A 22,588-nucleotide genomic window follows, 5' to 3' on the forward strand; every position below is an offset into this window, starting at 1 on the left:
TATGATTTAAAAGACCTTAATATTTGCAGTACACAAACATACATAAAACGAAACTAGTACCACCGACTATTATACACAAGATTGTCGAAGTACGTCGACAATTATGCACCCGTGCCATAATTTCCGATCCGTTGCAAAATGCGCAAAAAGTCGGTGCGCGCGCGTCAATGAATACCAAATGCCGACTAATTATCGTCGTGTCGGAATTAACCATGTCATGTCAAGGCGCCCGCGGCTACATGTGGGCGAGGTTTTGTTTAAACCTGTACCCCGAATGCATAATGACGGCTCTGGTGATGTGCCGCCGTTGGTGGGATGCCAATGTTGTGAGCGCGGAGCGCGCGTGTCAGTCTGGTTCTGACACACACGGTCCGACCTGCTTTGTTTCACGCCAGCCAGCCGTCTACGAGAAATTGAAATTTCGTTTAGACACCGCGCCCGAGAGAGCAATGTTTCGATGACGTATGAAGGTTGATTAATCTTACCACTCAACACATATTTTATGAAAGTTATGACGCAACAACACGTCTTATCGTCTTTCACACGTGTGTATTCACACATATAACGGGTTTCAAAATTATCTGTCACCAATTAGACATATTAATTTATCTATCTATTCTCTTCAAGCAATTTAGAGGAAATTTGTTTTTTATTTATGTATCAATTATTAATAAATTTAATATTATTTAGATTTTATTCTGGCATGATTTTAATTATTGCGATTTAATATGAAAAAATAAAGTAATAACGAAAAAACGAAATTTAATAAAAAATTGTGATGAAAAAATATTGACTGTGAATTTCTCAAAAAATGTATCGATAAAAAACGTAAATTGTGTGAAAAATTTTCATCGGCATGCCATACGCATTGTATTGTATTCGCTTTGCGATTGGATTAAAATTGTATTCTTAGGTTTCCGTGGCTTTTTCCGGGGAAGAAAGAGAAAAAGCGCATGGGAAAAAAACATACAGGAACGGTGACTACAATGATGTTCGATTTTATTGGTCCTCTCCCACGAGTAGTGCAGCACGTCCCATATGTGGACACACGCGCACAGTCCCTCTCTTTTTCCATACGGGCATTCGTTTTCACGAGGGACGCATACCACGTAACCAGACACTTGGCCCAAATGGTTTCCGTACAGTGCATGTAGGTTGCGGTTGTTATACTGACGGCAGTCAGCACATCGAGGAGAAGCAATGGGAGAGACGCTCACGATTGCTACAACGAAATGTCCAATATTTTTGTATGGACAACCATAAATCATATCGTAAATCATGGTGACTTGTTTTTCACATGTAAGTACTTATCTTTCAGATATGTGTTAAGGATATAAATTGAAATCATAAAAAATAAATGTTAAGAGAGAGATTGATTGATTGACCATACGGTAACTTTTTCTACAGATACAAAGTTAAATTCAGAACGGTACGAAAAAGTACGAATGCAATTCTCGGCCCGATAGTGTTTTATGCAGCGCAGCAGCGTTTCCATAAATTGCACAGCCGCAGTCGCGCTGTAATTAAAAAAAGCAATGTCCCTGCGATTCACACACGGGTCGATTCATATGCACCGACACGGAAAATATTCGCGCGCGACACCAGGCGAATATTCACCGAAATTAGAAGTTATTAAAGGATGCAGGATTTTGGCGGTAGCATTCGGCGACCAGATATATTAAATTATCTAAGTCAAATTATCAGAATATAATAAATTATATGTATATGGAAATATTTTGCTAAAATTTTTTTGCTATTTTTTGTTTTAAAAAATAATTTTTTTGCTCCAACTATTAAAAAGTTTCTTTATTACAATGCAGTTGTTGTCAAGCATAAATATAATATTCCATAAAAGTAAAATGTTGCTTTAATATTTGTTTCTCTGCGTGATATTCAGATATTTTAAATTTTATTCCAAAATTGTGACATTGATAGAGTGGCAATAAAAATAAACATTAAAAGAGGACTATGATGGAAAATATGTCCCTGTGTTTTTAACATAAATGTACTATATTTCCAATGTTAGTGAGCACGTTAAAACACTGAATCCTGCAACAATTTACATGGTGCAGTAAATCTCATCATCTCTACGATATTATCAACCCACTAATTCGAAATGAAGAGGAAGATTTTCGAAATTCCAGAATATTTGCACTTCCTTTATTTCTGTCAATATTTTTAGTAGAATATTTAAAAAATCTCCATTTGTTAATTAATAACGAAATACGACTCATCCTATTCAATTTTCCTTTAAACATTCTATGTATTGTAATTATTTTAAATAATTACAATTTTTTTATTTAATCTTATTAAACAATTAATTTGACGTTTGTCGTACCATTTATTGTAAGGTATACGCAAAAATATTTGTATCAGAATAAAAATTCAATACTTATAACTTTAAAATTTTTTGCACTGCTGTGAAACATTTAGCGAAATATAAATTCTTTAATATTCTGTACTTGATATTAAAAATCCATATAAACAAAAATTAATAAAAAAAAGTACATAAATTTTTACTCGTGTTTACCTCAAATAGATTTATGTGTAGACCGCAATTGATTTATAGAGTACTTCGTCACTGATTGCACAATCGGAAAATCTATACCGATATATATTGTATGTACGTCTCCTACATATTTCATATATTAAAAACGTCACACGGCTTTGTCAATCAATATTACAATCTCGATATAGAAATAGAGATGCGAACTGCTCGTCGATATTTGTCATATATACCGCGCGTGCTTTTATTTTACATCGGCCAGAGATTTTTTCATATTTATTTTGAATAGATTTTTTATCATGCGCTCGCCGAAAAACTCGCGGCACGGATGAAATTCGAAGTTAAACGTCACTTTACAATACGAACGGGACGCATTGCAGATACACACCGAATAAAATTCGTATTTTTCCCGTACCAATATTTGCAAAACTTCTCTGTATCCGATCAAAAATCCCAGCGTCGCAGTCTATCGACGATAAAGCACGTTCTGGGGGCAATAGGCAAAAAATATTTTATTGTCATTCCAACGTGATGGACTATATAATCAAGTCGATGGCTCAGAGTATGCAACTCAAAAACAAATTATTTTGAAGTGTTTGTCGATGAATGTAGCATATATGTTTCATTCTAATAAAACGGGATTACATGTCAAATATGACAAACCAAAAAATTATTCTAGGACGGATTTATATTTTGTATTTTAGAACGACATATTTTTGGAAAAAAGTTTTTCACGAGTATCTTTTGTATGTCATCTACGGCGCTAACAATTTTTTTAGAGATATGACACGTTTATAAATATGGATAGTTTTGGATTATTATTTGCGTCAGCTCTTCGGTCATAATATAATAGGCAATATGGTCAGTCGTAATATAATAGGCAATACGTGTATCATACACACATCTCGGTGAGATTCCATATTAAACTTTTGCTGGCGGATTACTCATTATCGTGCTAACAACTCGGGAGCGTGCCGACCTTAATCATGATTCACAAATTAATCTCGTAACACCGTCGACCGATGATATCATTTGTTGACGGCACCGTCTAGCCAAATATATTAGGATACGGAAGACGTGCGAGTAAGTTATAATTGTGTGCACGGAGATTACCCTCCAACATCGGCAAATATATCCGTTGTGCCGGCTGTAATTTAATCGGCGGAATGTCGAGAATTCGACGCGTTAACTCCTGTGAATCTTCTCAGCATAGGAACGCTGGAAAAATCGTTAATCTGACATGAAAATGATGATAAAGAGCAGGTCGTTTCTGTGGAGTTTCTGTGGAATCAAATGGTTAAGAATTATTTTTATTAAAACAAACGTGTGTACGCTGCAATAAAAATCAGGATTTATTTTGTAAGCTTTATATAATAGTTAGTTAATTACTTGTTTTTTTAAGTTTAGACGCACACAAAATTACTATCTATTTGAATAATTAAAAAGAAAATAGAAAATAAAATAGAAAATAGAAAATAAAATTATAATAAGATATTAACAAAGATAAGATAAAAAATGATTTCTTGTTCTTTTTAATATTTTCTAAAATATTTACGCTCACAATCAAATGAAATTTGATCATTGTAATAATAGGGCAAGTTTTACGACGGTCAAATTGATTGAAAATGTGTGCTTGAGAATTAATTTAATCCTTCAGTTGAGCTTGATCCACTTTTGATTTAACATCAATATTTAATCGATAACGGTTCGTTTCACAACGAACTTTGCCAACAAACCGCAAAACCATAAGAACGCTAATTGCCATTTTATTAGTACAAGAATATTTCAGACTTTATTTAACGGCCGCGACCATTTAGATTGAACATTTGAACAACGAGCACCGGCAAATGGAAAATTATACAGAATCTCTCAAGAGAGCTTTAGCTTCCTAATTTGTTAAATTTAAATGATCATATCTTATAGCATAGATTAAAAAATATTAAAACCATAATTTTAGAAAATCTATTAAAATGTTTAGGAAAAGTTAGGAAATCAATATTTCAACATTAATTTCATATATTATACGTTTCCTATTAAACGTAACTATGTTAAATAATCATATTATTGGATTGATAAAAATAAATCGATTTTCTTTTTACAGGTGGAAATGGCGATATTGAGGATTCGGATACTGACGTACAGGACTACAGCACGGACGAGGACTACAACGATGTTTTCGACTCGACCAGTAACGGGTGAGTGTTATATATCTATCTACAACCCCTATTCTCTTATCGTCTTATCGCGGGATTAAATGCAGAACATATATCCGTCTAACTAGCACCGTGCTTAATTAGCAATTAAAATTGCTATCGATCGCGTCCATCAACGATGACCGAAGACTTCCTACCTGTATCCGGGCGAAATTGCCGAGACAAGCAAGAAACCGACCCTTTTTAATTGCGTTACACTTTCACATACACATACTATCGCATTCTTTTTTGTGAGGACTTAAAAACAAAGGACGAAATGAGAATACTTCGTTGAATCGCGTCAAAGTATCTGTTCGGATAATTGGCTTATCCTGATCGAGTAGAACGCGATTAGCAATATTAACGGATTCTGATTCATATATACATTTCATTATAATTAATTATCATATCGTTAGTTATACTTATTTTTTATTATTATTCAACAAAACAAAATTTATATGTATATTTCCTGCGTGAGAGATGGAAGAAAATACATCCTAATAAAAATATAAAAAATACAACAATTTTGCTTAAATGGAAAATTTTTTTCCAGAAAAATGTTTTAATATCGAAATTAAAAAAAAAAAAAAAATTGTTAATAACAATATAATATTTCCAGCTAAAGATTAGAAAATTAAATATAAATGTTATGATATTATTAGAAACGCACAATTTACTCAAACTTTTCAAAATCTCTTTCATAGCGATCTAAAAAAAAAAAAAGGTATAATAATATTTATTTCGAAGGAAATATATAATCGAAAGAAAGAAAGTCGGCCAGATATCGTACAAAAAGAGAAAAATATTATGAAGGGAACGAAAGATATTTCACAGATTCGTTCTTACTGTATAACGGAAAACCAAGATAAGGACAAGGGAAGAGGAACCCCGCGGGGCTTAATAAGGAAGCGACTTGATTGGTTCGATTCGAAAGCTAATAATGCCACTTCCCGTGTAGGCAAGTCCCGTGGAACTGTAAAGGCTGCCGCATGATTAAATTTGAATTCTCCGCCCCCTCCCATCCTCTCCACGACTAAGCTAATTTGCGAAGGACGCGTCGATAGAGCCAATCGAAATTCCGTAGTTCAAATTTCATATCCGCGCTTTCCTCGGGCAGCGATTGCGAAGTAGCTTCCGACAGGCTTTTCGGTGTGTAAGTTTACAACGGGATGAAAATATATTTGAAAATTCCCATCTCGGGAATGTCCCTTCGCACTCGGGACGTCGAGTAGAAAAGTCGCGCAATTTCCGCGATGCTGCTCGCGCTGTGCGATTTTCTTTCCACGAGGAGTCGATATCGACGTCCCGTCGCAATAAATCAGTTTTGTCGTTACACTGGAAAATTTAATATCGAAATCAGCGTCGGGCAGAGAGGAAAAGTTCCCAATTCGTCGAAGGATAGGTGCTTAAAATGTCATTCGGTGGTTCTGGAGAGCACTCTCTACATACGGGATATTGCTAGCTCGAATATGTAATATATCTTTTTAATTTCCTGTTAACGTTTCTTCTTCTTTTTCATGAAAATCTTTTACTGTCGAATAGAAAAGTCGCGCACTTTCTACGGAGTTTGAGACTTCTGCAATTTTCTCTTCTCAAGAAATCGATATTGACGTCTTGTCGCTATAAATCAGTTTGATCGGTTAGAAAATTGAATATCGAAATCTATGTTGCGAGTGGAAAGACAAAAATCAATTTTTCTTAATTAAAAGATATTATTAATTTTTAAATTATAAACGACTGAGAAAATAAAAAAGCTTATTGATGACTAATATTCTTAGATCTATATAACAGTATTTTATGATGCATAAATTGTATTTCGTTTAATATTACTATGTCATTATATATGATTTTCTTCATGCTCGGATACACAAATGACATACGAGTTGATAGTAGTGCATAGATTTACTGCGGTGTATTCCGATACGATAATACACTCGTCGTTATTGAAATTACATGCCATAAAACGCGCATGCGACATCTTGCTTCCAAGATAGCACATATATCTTTAGCTGTTTCATTGGAATTTATATGTTTCTCGCGTAGTCGTACTCAAGAAATATTTCAGAGATCTATATAAAACTATATACGATCTTAATGCCACGGAATTTTTACTTATACTGCGCGTGAGAATTATTATCACGAATAAAATATTTTTCATAAAGTTTCATATATTAAATACTTATAAACGATGAAACAATTTTTATAATTTTTAAAGCGTTTTGACATTTTATAAAGCATACCGAAAGCACGCAATATATTTATAAAATGTAAAAAGTACGTTAAGCAATATTAAAGTACAATTCGTCTAAATAAATTATAATTATCATCATAAATCTACGAAGATGAAAGATTGATCTATCTCAACCACACTCTTGAACTTGGAGTTTGATTTTGTACCTGCATAATTAAACTACGGTAATATGATACATTTCGTGTTAGATCATATTTGGATAAGTAAAATTGCAATAACCATAAATTCACGACGATCAGATTTAATTACATTATTCTAACCAAGACGCCATACTCAAGTTTGCCGTTGTACAACTTTGGCTTTACGCCATAACCCGAAATATCACGTTTACGCACCTACACGTGACATTAGTTTACATCATTACATCACGACATAATGACACGGTAATGGGTTCGCCGCGATTGAAAATACACATCCTAGTCGATCGTGGTGACACATTATGGTCCTGATACCGATAACACGACTGACACATGCGGCTCGCTGCGTATGAGCATTTGTGTGTGAGTGCGTGCCTTTGTATTTGCGTATGCACACAATCTCGACATGTATTTCTCCAATGCGATCGCTATTACATTATTCGACCCTAAATGTGACATAGCTCCATTAATATCGATACCCGGTTGGTTTCGCGCTTCTACGAGTAGCCGTTTCTCTATACAGGATGTTAAGCAAGAATAAATCTCCCTTCTGGAAACGCCCTCATAATCATACGATTATCGCAATCGCTCGATTGAAAAAGAATCCAATTATAGAAATGGAATTTTTAATAAAGTATAAAGTTGGGAACCTATAATACACATATTGAAAAAGTTTACATTGCCTTAAAAACTATTATATATATATATATATTCATGCGAATATAATATGGAAATAAATATAAATATAAATGCAAATACAGAAGAATACAGATACATAATTATTCGAAATCAAGTGTTAATCAATTCATCTATTAGCGATTATTTGTACACGATTGGTGGCGGAAATTTCTATAACCGCATCAGTCGTAATAATCAATCAATAATCAATTATTTATCTCTAATTTAGATATAAATGTGACGGCGTGCATTACTTCCCAATGAATGTTGAATATTTTAATATATTGAAACAACATGTTATTGGCTTGAAAATGAAGGCCATATTCGATAAACTTTTGCATTTGCCAGTTTCCAATCACGACGTAATTGAAATCGTTATTTAATAGTAATAGGCACCGTAATAGGTAACAAAAATACGATTGACATTGATAAATCACTCAACAATTGTTTGTCGAGCTTGTTCAAGAATTGCTTACCAATAAAACGCCTACGCATAAAACGAAACGATATATGAGCGAAAATTACAGAATTAAATTGTAACGATTTATGTATGTGTGTATATTCTCATCATTTTTAGCGTCACATATTATACCTATATTGAATGTTATTTCTAATATAAGAGTTATTTTGAGCGATCATATTTAATGTAAAATTTTGTTAATAATATAATTTTCTTAATAATAAAAAATTAGTTAAGCATTTTTACATTTTGTTTATATTGAAATATGAATTGATTTACGAATTGTAAAGAAACAGTAATAAATATAATTGTCATATAAGAAAATTAAAAAAAAATTGAAATACATATATCTATATATATTTTATGCAAACAAATTGACAAAAAGATAATAAGAATATGAGAATTAAAAAAATCTGAAATTTTTTTATGTGTGAGAATACTCGGTCCATTATGATGTTTTATTCTACAATTTGTACATTTCCTTTCAGCATTAACTTTAACTTTCCAAGCAGGCGAGCGGGAAACAAGCTCTACCACTTAAAATGTTGTCTCCGACATTAAGGTGCGGGATCGCCGTTGAGCAGTGGGAGGAAAGAGGGCAAGGGATGGTTAAATGTTGCATTATTTATAGAAACCCTGCAACCTCCTAATCCTCGTCTGAGAAGGTCTTCTACCTGCTTGAAATGGCCAACGAAGGAAGTGACGTAATACCGTCGGTGCGACGAAGTGTTAACGTTTTCCAACGCACATTTTCCTTACAAATCTTTCGCGTTTCTTTCGAAGAAATCTTATAGATTACATTTTCCTTTAATACTGTGTTTTACATTTCATAAAATTCTCTGATATCTAAATATGTAATATTTCTATAATATCGAATGAATTGTGTGTACATTCAACTATCTAAAATGTAAAAAATCAAGTTTTTTTTTATAACGATCTTAAAGAAGTTATCTCTTTATGAATGATGTTATTTGTGCTTTTATTTATATTATTATTTTAATTTAAAGCAAAGCATTTATGCTATATCTCAATTCATTCTCTTATAAAAAGAAGAAAACTTTTATTCTCTGGTTTAAAATTTAAGCGCATCTCGCTGAATTATTAGAATATAATGGCAAATCTATGTCGGCGATCGCAAGCTTAATCAGTACGTGAATGCGCAATATATATTCGCCCAATAATATCCTACTCATGGAACAAACATCGTGCGCTACGAGGGACCGAGCCGCGTAATTAGTAGAGTTGCATATGCTATTATGTATCACGAGTGTACGTCGTGCATGTTCTAACCCATTTGTCAATCTTTGCCATCGGCATTCTCTGCCGCAGGATAGCAAACTGTATATCAATGTTTGAATTATTAAAAAGCGTAAAATCGGATATTTGCCAAGTCAAATTTGGCAAGCTTATTCAAGATTTTGTACAAATAATAAATTTGCATTTTTTTAAACATAAATATTTTGTATCACATATATACATAAAATGATAAACACCATAATCTTCGTGTTTAATGCTAAAGATCTCGATTTTATTTAACTTCATGCCATATAACCTTCTATAGAATTTTCTTTTCTTTATCACACAGCGAGACAGCGCGAAGATGTCGTTAGGATGCGCCAATAGATAAGAGCGCAGCATCCCGTTTACGTACGTAAATGTATGCAATTTTATCGCGCGTCACCGAGTTAAGAATGCACGCGCGCATGTCACCGCGTACAGCGCGCTGAAAATGAAAAGAGCGCGTTTTGCTTCAACCAGCTGATAAACGCGGCGCCGCTTCAAAATGCATAGAATTACTTTACATAGCGGGTAGATAAAGTGCAGTCAACTGAAGCACTGTGCAGAACACCACAGGCGGTGTACGTATTTTCATCTTGCCAGTCTACACGCCGCTAATTTCATACGCGCCACCCGGCGTCGAAAATTGCCAGCCGCAGTTGACACACGCGTGTCGCGGTTGATATTTATGCAATTTACATTGGCGCATTTTCATACATCGAGAAACTCCAACTTTCAGCATATCCTAGAGAAATCAAATTTTTTTGCTATATTTAATTAGACAGCTAATCCACACATGGTTTTCAGAGGACTTTTTCATAAAATTCTCTGATATCTAAATATGTAATATTTCTATAATATCGAATGAATTGTGTGTACATTCAACTATCTAAAATGTAAAAAATCAAGTTTTTTTTTATAACGATCTTAAAGAAGTTATCTCTTTATGAATGATGTTATTTGTGCTTTTATTTATATTATTATTTTAATTTAAAGCAAAGCATTTATGCTATATCTCAATTCATTCTCTTATAAAAAGAAGAAAACTTTTATTCTCTGGTTTAAAATTTAAGCGCATCTCGCTGAATTATTAGAATATAATGGCAAATCTATGTCGGCGATCGCAAGCTTAATCAGTACGTGAATGCGCAATATATATTCGCCCAATAATATCCTACTCATGGAACAAACATCGTGCGCTACGAGGGACCGAGCCGCGTAATTAGTAGAGTTGCATATGCTATTATGTATCACGAGTGTACGTCGTGCATGTTCTAACCCATTTGTCAATCTTTGCCATCGGCATTCTCTGCCGCAGGATAGCAAACTGTATATCAATGTTTGAATTATTAAAAAGCGTAAAATCGGATATTTGCCAAGTCAAATTTGGCAAGCTTATTCAAGATTTTGTACAAATAATAAATTTGCATTTTTTTAAACATAAATATTTTGTATCACATATATACATAAAATGATAAACACCATAATCTTCGTGTTTAATGCTAAAGATCTCGATTTTATTTAACTTCATGCCATATAACCTTCTATAGAATTTTCTTTTCTTTATCACACAGCGAGACAGCGCGAAGATGTCGTTAGGATGCGCCAATAGATAAGAGCGCAGCATCCCGTTTACGTACGTAAATGTATGCAATTTTATCGCGCGTCACCGAGTTAAGAATGCACGCGCGCATGTCACTGCGTGCAGCGCGCTGAAAATTTCGCTTCAACCAGCTGATAAACGCGGCGCCGCTTCAAAATGCATAGAATTACTTTACATAGCGGGTAGATAAAGTGCAGTCAACTGACGCACTGTGCAGAGCACCACAGGCGGTGTACGTATTTTCATCTTGCCAGTCTACACGCCGCTAATTTCATACGCGCCACCCGGCGTCGAAAATTGCCAGCCGCAGTTGACACACGCGTGTCGCGGTTGATATTTATGCAATTTACATTGGCGCATTTTCATACATCGAGAAACTCCAACTTTCAGCATATCCTAGAGAAATCAAATTTTTTTGCTATATTTAATTAGACAGCTAATCCACACATGGTTTTCAGAGGACTTCAAATTTAATATTTAGAAAAATATTAAATATGCAAAGAGAATATAATATAATACTTTCCAAATATTTTCTTAACAAATATGCAAAGAAATTAACAAATTCTGATGTATATGTAATAAAGTCTTATTTTTGTAGTGAAATTTACTTCGACAAAATTGGGAGTTGTGGCGGAAAACTGTCTGTTCTAAAAATAGAAACGTTAAAATTAATTTTGATTGATAATGAGAGCGTGATATCTATTTTTAATAAAACATCATATCATGACGAAAAAAATATAGATCAGATATTATTGACATGAGAGATGCATTTTGTTAAATGTTAAATCTTGTAAAACATGTGTGTGTACTTTTATTGTCTAATATGAGAAATATTTTATCCGAATCTCAATTTCTCTCTACATACATATTACGATCCAAAATACGAGTTTTGATACATGATCTCCCTGCGATTATCCACTTCCCAGTTATTCTGACAAATGTTTGCAAACGACGTTGTGCTTCGTCACGAACGAGGCGAACTTCCTGCCAGGCCTGTACCATCACGATGACTTACTCCTGATCATAGGTTGATTTATATTCAATAACCAGCGGTAAACGTGGGGTTAGTTACTCCCCGTACCCACGTGCAATCACGTCCTGCCACGTGCAAACGCGGCTGATGGTACGTACACAAATGTCTTTCACATCCGTGTATCTAAGGCCTCGCACACATGTCTACTCATACACAAGCTTCTTGCCGACTTGCACGCATACAGGCGGCAATGTAAACTCGGTGATTGGCCCTCTGCGGAAGGATAGGGTCACCCTAACCGCCCTGTTCCTCCGTTAGTGTTCCTTCGCGTATCAGCCATCGCTCGAATTCGTCGCGCGAGAATGACTATCGATCAAGTAAAATTTAATAGAAGACTCCTTGTGAATAAATAAACTATTTTCAAAATTAGCAGTTTGTAATAAAAGCGAAAATCGAATTATATATATATATTAAAGTTTAGTCTAAATATATTATACAATATATTAAATATATTATATTAGCATCATCAATTATTTCGCGGAATTTCTACTATATGTATTCAAAAAATATCTTCCTCAAACTTATTATCATTTCTCGTATCAAATAGCAACAATATCAATGTACAAACATGGATAGTAATAACCCTGTCTTATCGTATAAATGCGTCCAAACGGTGCGTATCTCTCTCGTTACAACGGCACATCGTAACATTACGACTGTCGGCGGTCGTGAACGTCGCCGCGTGAAATGCAGCTGCATCGGCGACATAATTAAAGTCGCCCTTTGTCCCGCCGCGCATTTCGCTTGAATTATTCTCTGACTTTCAGGAATTTAGCGAGAGGCGCGGATGCGCGTCGCGCGTCGTATTTTCGCGCGAATATACGGGATTTAAAAAGTGTGTGGCTCACGTTTCCGGAAACATGCGCTAAATGCGTCTCGCGACGCCATACATCAAGTCTCCCGGGATAAAGGAAACTTGGTGCGATAGGCATTACTTTCACGGACAGTCGGAGAAAGAGAGAAGAGGAGAAAAAGGATGTATGACTCCGTATTTATATTTAATATTGCATTCTAGTGCAGCGGCCCTCTCTGTTTGATATTAATCACAATGCGAGCTCGCCCATTTAACTGCTTCCATTCACCGGAAGCTGCAATTGATTGCAACATCCATGTCTCTAGAGGGTATTATCGCTGTTGCGTTAGGCTACATCTCGTACCAGCATCTCATTTGCGATTGCTGTGCCAACATACATGAACTCATATCTTTGGAAACGCGATATTGTCACATGAGAATGTCGTGCAATTTTACAAGCTTCGTAATATTAATATAATACTTACGAAAAATATTATATATATATATATTTAAGAGGATTAAATGATATCCAGTATATATTCTGAATTCTTGCGTTTGTAGAAATATAAAAATTAACTCTGTTGAAAATTTTTACATTCTTACATTTTTTGAGAAAATTTAGTCAAATGACTTTAAAATATATTTAATGCTGCGGTTAATAAAGAGAGTTATATAATCAGATATAATTAATTTAACCAAAATTCTTTACAAGTAACAGATCTTGCGTAAAGTTCATTTCCCTTAATGATCCCTCTTTGCAAATTTACATTGTTATCTAGACCGCAGCTGGGATTATGAGCGCGATCAATTCTCACAAGGAAGCTATCTAAATAATATTTGCTATTTAATTTAAAAATATTAGGGGAAAATTTATATCGCGACATTGTGAAATAATAATGCAGAATAGCATAAATATATATAATGTCTTTTTATAATCCGGAGATATATCTCGTATAATTAAAACTTTATAAATATCTCTTCGAAAAATTGCATATGTGTGTTATTACATTTCACGTTTTACTGATGTACTATAATAAAGAATGTATTTTTTTCATCTTCTTTGCAGAACTGATGTGGACGCTGCGTCCGGCACGAAAAGTGGCACTTTAAAATTCGTAAGAACTCTGACAAATATCTCGAAGGATGCTGGCGGTGTCGCCCATATGCGATGCGAAGTCGTGGGCGATCCTCCGCCGACAAAGATACGGTGGTTCAAGAACGAAGCTCCGTTAGAAGAAGACCGACCGAAAATCACCATTAGGAAAATACACGCACAAGTATGCGCAAAATTATCAAACTGTTACAAATTCACAATTGCTCCTCTGAGAACGTCACGCGAAAGAAATTTTTTTTTTAATATTAGCTCTTCTATCTCTGTTTTTAAATTAAAATTTTATATTTTTACACATGTTAGATACTTTTTAATATTAGGTTATTTATTTTTTATTTTATATTTCTCATATTATTACTCAATAAATGTTGATCAATATGTTCAACATTTCAGATGCACGAACATGCAGCGAAGAATCTGGCGGGAAGTCGATTAAAAATCACAAATTTGGACGTTTCTGATGTTGGTTTTTATACTTGTCGCGTTACCAACGGCAAGGATCAAATTCAGAGCGAAGGAACTCTACGAGTCGATTCCTCGAAGAAATGGCAAGGTATGTAAAATTCAAAATTAAGCATGTCTTTTTATTAGCATATTGAATTGTTGTGCTTGAAATAATAATTAATCGTTTGTATAACAAAGTAATATAATTAGCAACATTTTTGCGGGTATATATGATCGCGTTCATTTTGAATATTTAATCATTCGATAAATAAGATGCATTACAAGATACTTTAATTTGTTATGAAAACTCTATATTTTTTATTTGAATGAAAATTTTTCCGTATTACATTATTATTTTAATTTGTAATATTGCGTTTAAACAAAACGAGATTTTTATGCATATTCCGTATAAAATTATGCCCGAGCGGCCGTTACGCAATTACGTTAACGAGCCTCGGCGTAACCATTAGGAAGGATAATCATATCTCTTTGTAATTTTAAAGCCATGCGAAATTCGCCCATAATCCTAGTGGTTTATATTGCACGTGAATAACTAAATACGCGAGTTTTAAACATACACGGCCCGTAAAATCCGACGAGTATGATATTTTCACGTCACCGAAGGACGAGTCTCGGAAGGTGAGTTTGTGGCCGTAACTCGCTTATGGAACACAACACCGTAAAAAACATTTGTAATGCGGGTAGTGAATCGTGACACTTTATCCACCCCGTCACGGCGAAAATTTTCGAGTAAACGCATTAAACGTCGGAAGTAACGGTGTATGTTTGACGCGAGAGCATTACCATAAAACGCAAAACCGCCTGACTATGAAAACGGTTATGCAGCTTGGCTCTACACCAACTGTATTGTTATCTTATGCTCCAAGGGCGTAAGCAGGATTTTCTCGAAACGATGTTTTAACCGCCGTAACATTAAACCTACATTCATTAAAAGAGAATATATTTTAGATTTACTATAAAGAATGTTTTTATATTAGTTGTGTTTTTATATGACCATAGAAAATTCAGGAATCTGTTGAAAATTTCTAAAAGAATTTTTAGTTTAAAATTTTTTGATGTTATATCAAGACAAAATGAGTGGATATAGCGAATAATAGTTTGCAAAAGATCATTAGTTTTATTGTTAATTTGTATGTATAGTGAAATACTTTTCACATTTCGTTTTTACACTAGTTTAATTGTTCTCTTTGTTTTTTTTATTTTATGTATGTTTGTGTTGTTTCATTATTTAATATTTTATTATATTAATATAAAATTTCTGTAATGTTTATTTTGGGAAGATATGTCTTAAAATTTGAACCCTATAAGAATCTTTGCGGCTACGTTCCTGTATTATCTCTCTGCTCTAGTGGGTACTTCGTGTTTACGATGCACTACGCTTTCATACTCGAGATTATTCCAGTTAATGTGATATTACAGTAAATATTTAAAGATTGTAATTAGAGAGAATGCAATTGTCGATATATCGTTGGCCCATTAAAAATTTTGCTAGCTTCAAGATTATTTATTTTAATAAACAAGATAACATCAACAATTTTTATCTTATTAAGATAGTAATAATCTGTTATTTATAATTTTGTATAATCCGAGAAATATATTTTACAAATTGAAATAAAACAGTCTAGTAAAAATGATCGCGATTATCGAATCTATATCGTACGATCGTAAAGCATTAAATATCTAAAATGCATTTATTATATTTATTCGTGTAAATATGCATTCTTATTTCAGTTTTTGCTCAAAAATGGAAGACACTGCGAAAGCGAAGTTTTCTGAATCGTAAAAGTAATTTCTAGGAAGGACTCATAAAAGTAATGCCATTATATATGATATATATATATATATATGTATACACGCACATAAATATCGCGTTTCTCAACGTAGCGAAAATCGAATCGAATTAAGAAAAAGTCAGATTTGTAGTTGTCGACCGAGGTGGAACGACGAAGAAAAGCTCTTTCGTGTTTCGGCTTTGAGAGAAACAAAAATAAGAAACTTAACGCGGTCGTAAAACTTTTAGTTTGAAGCGAATTCACGATCGACATTCATTATTAGAGTAAACGGAAAATAAATTTTAAAAAAGTAAAATACAAAGAAAAGTATTTTTTTGACACGCATTTGGATTATCTTCAATTATGAATCGCTAATTTATCAGAATAATGAAAACCGTGATGATAAAATACAAAGCAATTGCTAAAGTTGATTAACATCATTTTAATAATCGCTTAAATTATCAAAAATAAATCATCGAAGTAATAATTGTTAAATCTGATTATTTAATTAGTACATTGTTATTGTACAATATTTATGTGATATTATATTTGCGATCAATAAATTGATAATTATAATAAATTTATAATTGATACGCATGGGAAGAAATTATTATCCGCACTGTTCTTTATTAGTTTAATCTTCGAAGTTCATCAGAGATTTAACTCTGGCAATAAATTATTTATCGAGATCATAATTTATTAACATTGTTATTGAATAATATCTAATTTAAATGCATCAGACAATAATTTTCAACTCGCCGATTAATGGTATTTTACTCCTCTTTCGGCATACAATACATACTTTTCAAGATCATACAAATTTTTCTCTTGACCTCCCTTCTCGACATCTTGAGATGCACTTTATTTCAAGAACTTCATTATGCGTGGTGTAAATTAGTTTCAATTTATCGCGAGACGAGGGGCAAACTTCTTAAAGCAAAACTCCGGGCATTTTCTCAGACGAAGTCATTGCGCGACAGCTCTGACAAATTCTAATCCAGCTTTGTAGTGTTTCGGTTAATGCGCGAAGTATAGCAAGAATGAGAAGCAAACCTCGGCAAAGTCTACCTCTTCAAGATAGACAAATTGTGCCAGCTCTTCTTCTAGAGTATGAAAGTTTATTGTTAATGCCACATAAGTAGAATTTGGAAGCCACTGTCAGCAAACTACGCTCAAGTTTCAAGAATCATGTTCAGTTGACACATACTATTAACTATTTATCATTAATCAGACGCAAGTCATAAGTATTTTTGAAATAAGTTAGACAATTCTACCTTGCTACAAAGATTTCTCATAATAATAATTTTGCAATTCTTTGTAACGTGGATATGTTAGTAATTAAAAAGATGAATATATCGCTAATTAATTATATTTAACGTACGAAAATTATATAGAAAATGAAGTCATGAGATAAAATACGAGGAAAAATGTATATATATCAGATATATATTTTATAAAAGCCCCATGAATCTGTCTGATATTTATAGATATGTACAAATACATATATAATCGATTTCGATCGTGCTTATTTCATTTAACTACATCGCGATTTAAGCACATTTCTCCCTGTAAATTCTCTTCGAGCAGAATGACATTTACAACTCGAGACAGGAATAACAGCGAGCAAACACAGTTCAGGGCGAGAAACTCGCGGCCTTTCCGGTTTGCTTCGATGGACCGGTTTGAAAAACCTTTTGTACCTCATCTCCTAGCGGTAGGGCAATGTCCCGATGGAACTTCCTGTAATAAAGTTTCCGAAAAGCTCTCACGCCCGGAGGCGATGAAACAAAACTGGCGGCGTTCCTGGGACGAAGTTACCGCCGAAGAGACGTCCCTAACAAATTCTAATCTAATCCCGAGAGCCGGGGCGCCTCGGCTAATGCACGAGGCGCGGCGGGCACCTCTCTTCTCGTCGTGTCGTGTCCTCGTTCCGAAGCCTGGCCCTTCATTCCCGTGCGGCACACGACGAACTTTAATATTAGCACTCTGCAAGTCAAACTCGTCGCTGGAAAATTCAAACTTCTTTCCTCTCTCGCCGAAGAGCGTTGCCGACCCCACGGGGGTTTAACACCGACGCGGGAGGCGAGGGTAAAACATTGCTAGATTGCGCAAGATCCGCGAGGGGGAACGCGAAAGATCGCGAGGGGTGCCGACGGAATGACGGGAGATGACTTCTTTTCAAACAGTGAAGAACGTAATCGTCTGACTTAACTATTACCTTGTAAATCTTGGCATGTTAACGTGTTAGTCGTATATTACTTTCAGCATCGCAACGCGGATGCCTTATGTTTAATTCCGAGGGTGAAAACACGGGTTAATTAACGTGTAGCAGGTTCGGGATCGCCCAATTAATTGGTGCTTCGGCCGTAGGTTGCGAAATGAAAATGGATGTTAAATTATAATTTTACTATGCTTACTTTAATGTCACATTTATTCGTATACCGATAATTAATATCGAATATTGAAATAAAATAAACGACGGTCACAAAAGTATCTCATATAAACATAATCCAATCCGATATTTCCAAAGCTTTATGTCATATAGTAATTAATAACCAAAAAATTTTTTTATATTAAATTATATATGTATATATATATAATTTAAATGATGTCTTTAATATTTTAAATATACCGCTTTTCTCTTATATAAGCAATGCGAATATATTTGTACATAATATCAATATATTTGTTCACACACAAAAGAATAGCACTCAGTAATCTAGAATTGTAGTGCAGCTTATGCGTTATGCAAACACGATTTTATGGGAAGATATCGTCATGGCAGCTAAAATTTACTCCTTGTGTTTACCAGCGATTGTTTCATGTGATACGGAAACCGACCAAATTCGCCGCACGTCGTCTGCATCGTAAACTTTGCGCGCGAATGAAATTCATATCGTAAACGTGAGGCTTGGCATACACTCGGGAGTTTCAGGCTCTCTCTTTATCGTTGGCAATGTTTTCTCTAAGCTTAACAATTTATCCCCTAAAAAATATATTTTCATACATATTTTTAAATTTCTCGAATGTAAATTATATAATTTGATATATAATTCTCCTCTGCTTTATAAATCAGTTTTAATTAGAACTAAATCTGCATTTTACAAAAAACATTGTGTTAAAACAGTCACATTTTTCAATTTTTTATTATATATTTGCGAATTATATCGTGTTTTATTTTTATATCTTTTATTATGACACAATTTTAATTTTTCTTTCGCTTAATTTTAAATGTATTTTAATTTAACAAAATTGGAAAAAAAAATGTGGTAAAACTTTTACATCCATTTACCTTTATTTTTTGTTAAAAAATAGATGTCACCCGTTTCAGGATAAGCCCTTCGAATAACTCCTCATTCTTTCGATCTCGATAACGGCGAAATGATAACATTTCATTCAGCAAACGTGTGACTCGGAAATAATAACTCGATCACTTAATATGATGTTTACGTTTCCGGGCTCTTTTTATTAGCACGACCGAAACGGGAGAGGGTGGGCAATGTGTCGGCGACGATGGAAAATTGGGAGAGGTAAATGGCCGCGTTAAAAGGGTGTCTGACCCGCACCTTCCTAATTCAGTTATCCCCGTTGCCCTCGAGTTTTTAACCCGAAGAGGCGGAACACTTAGTTACCCCGAAGCCCATCGTAGATTTCTCACGTGCTCGCTTCGCGCGCAGGTGGCAAAATATAAAATATCCATGCTTTGCTCGCGTGAAACATTATTATTACGATCCTCATAGCCCGAGAGCTTTTTGATAACGTTGGAAAAATAATGAAATTTCCCCGACGATTTCATACCCACTTACACGAAAAAGTTATTATCTTAAATTTATCTATTATATTTTTTATGTGTATTTTTTATTTTTATTCATGCAATATTTTTGCGCTTAATATACAAGGAAACAAATATAAAGAGAATTTATTCATTAGATATGTATATCTATATCTCAAAGCTTTTGATTGAAACATATTCCAGTGAGTGTCTCATATTTTCGACACATTTATGTAATCGCGCATTTAGGTAATTAGATATTGTTATCGATTAAATTACGCATGGCCGTTATTTGCAACATTGACTTTTAATCGCAAGATATCGGAATACTGTTTAATATACGGGAATATCGACGTGAAGTGAATTTGCTCGTGGACCAGCACAGGGCCAGACGCATTTTATGCGTACATAATTGAAAAAGTTTAGTCACGGTCGCGACGACAGCCGTCCATCTCTCTCTCCCTTTTTCTGTGCGTTACGATTAGTATTCCGTATACCCGCCGGTCGCGGTAATAGCCACGACGACATGATATTTATGAGATTTTTTGTTGGTTATATGCTCACGAAGTTGGATACGGATATTTCGTGGCTAGCTTTGGCTTTGCCATGTTCGCGATTTTTTGTGGATTCGACGTAAAGCCTCCATATCTCGCCGCAAAACACTGGTATAAACTGGTATATTAAATCGTATAATATGGTATATAAGTTATAAAGGAAGAGATTTTTAATAACGGAACAAGGAGCCAAACTCGCGCATATTAAATTTTATTTTTGTTCGTGTTTTTCTGGTATCTGTAAATTTTTATTAACATAGAATTCTGCAATTTGTATCAGCGTTCTGGAATCTGTTTTATTTAATACGCAATAATAAATGATACCTAAGTATCAAATTAATAAATTTATGTTATTCCATAACTTTCTTTTTTTCCGGAAACTTTTGTTAGATTTAATTTGAATATTTGTCAGCATCTTTCTCTTGAATATTAAAATTTTATAGAAATAAATATATAATTATAAAAAAATAGTCATTTTAATTATTAATATTATTACAGGTAATCATCTCTCGCAAATATCTCATTTAAATAACTGCCAAACAATCCATCTTTAATGATTATTGATCACAGTACAATTAGAAAACCGTCATTATGACGCGACGCAAACCATCGACAAAACTGCATCACTTAACGAAAATTCACCCGTCACGAAGTGACCGATTCCCAATTTCCCCCAACGTTTTGCACCATTAAAAACGCAAATATTGGGGCAGCAGACGCAAAGCGCGCGATCGCGAGAACAGTCGGAACGGTGCCGTTGAAATAATCGAAAAAGTTGCTTTCTCCACACGCTCTCGCGCATTTCGTTGTCGCGTGTGCATTGATATTCCGCGACGCGAATGTGTGGTTGAATGCATTGAAGCGAGGCAACGCATTTCGTGCAGCGTGTACCGCGTGCATTCCGTGTTCACTCCCACGAGGAATCAACACTGAGTTATCCTTGTTCTCGGAGAGGCGGTTCAATTTACGGCCAAGTTAATGCACACAAAGCGAGCGACACGCTTCGACTGACAGAGAGAAAGAGAGAGAATGAGAGAACGAGAGAAAGGGAGGGAGGGAGAGAGAGAGAGAGAGAGAGAGAAAGGAAGGGAGAGAGAGAAAATTTCGAACTATGTAAGGCATGTAATCGTATGTATAGATAACCATGTGAGCAGAGGAGAATCTAAGATCCTATCGTTGCGGCAGCTGTGCGGCATGTAGGTGAATGCCGTGATAATGAACGTTTTCTCGCTTGTCGATGCGCGCGGCTCGAATTGCGTTGCGAAAGCGGAAATGATATGTCGGACAATGAGGTTGCGCAAGATTATTTTATCGTGTATGCTCCATAAAGCATTTACATATTTTGTACTCGTGATGTCTGTAACCTTTTTCCAGAGAAGAAGAATATAATTTCGAATATTTTATTTTGTTTTATCTATTACATTTCTTGCTTGCATTTAATAAATATGTCTAATCAATGATACATGTAATAAGTAAGTAATAAGAAATATGTAATAAGTAATTTAAAAAATATAAGAATCTAGAGAAAGAGAGAAAGAGGGAGAGGTAATGATAATATGCATAAGTCTCAGGAAAAACGGGTGTTCTTATTTGTTTTAAACAAAAATAAATTTATACGGCCAAGTTAATGCACACAAAGCGAGCGACACGCTTCGACTGACAGAGAGAAAGAGAGAGAATAAGAGAGCGAGAGAGAGGGAGGGAGGGAGAGAGAGAGAGAGAGAAAGGAAGGGAGAGAGAGAAAATTTCGAACTATGTAAGGCATGTAATCGTATGTATAGATAACCATGTGAGCAGAGGAGAATCTAAGATCCTATCGTTGCGGCAGCTGTGCGGCATGTAGGTGAATGCCGTGATAATGAACGTTTTCTCGCTTGTCGATGCGCGCGGCTCGAATTGCGTTGCGAAAGCGGAAATGATATGTCGGACAATGAGGTTGCGCAAGATTATTTTATCGTGTATGCTCCATAAAGCATTTACATA

The 22,588-nt window shown here is 34.6% G+C and overlaps 1 protein-coding gene across 1 annotated transcript in view; it reads left to right on the forward strand.

Moving 5' to 3' along the window:
* Positions 1-4,606: 4,606 nt before the first annotated feature.
* LOC115237334 (tyrosine-protein kinase transmembrane receptor Ror) overlaps positions 4,607-22,588 on the forward strand; it is a 50,869-nt gene continuing 32,887 nt past the window's right edge. Inside the window, exons 1-3 of the mRNA XM_029810319.1 lie at positions 4,607-4,701; positions 13,998-14,208; positions 14,436-14,595. Of these exons, the coding sequence (XP_029666179.1) occupies positions 14,095-14,208; positions 14,436-14,595 (274 nt within the window). The 5' untranslated portion in view covers positions 4,607-4,701; positions 13,998-14,094. The remainder of the gene's footprint in view (positions 4,702-13,997; positions 14,209-14,435; positions 14,596-22,588) is intronic.

The sequence above is a fragment of the Formica exsecta genome, unplaced genomic scaffold (assembly GCF_003651465.1).
Source record: "Formica exsecta isolate Colony F162 unplaced genomic scaffold, ASM365146v1 scaffold290, whole genome shotgun sequence".
Taxonomy (NCBI): Eukaryota; Metazoa; Arthropoda; class Insecta; order Hymenoptera; family Formicidae; genus Formica; species Formica exsecta.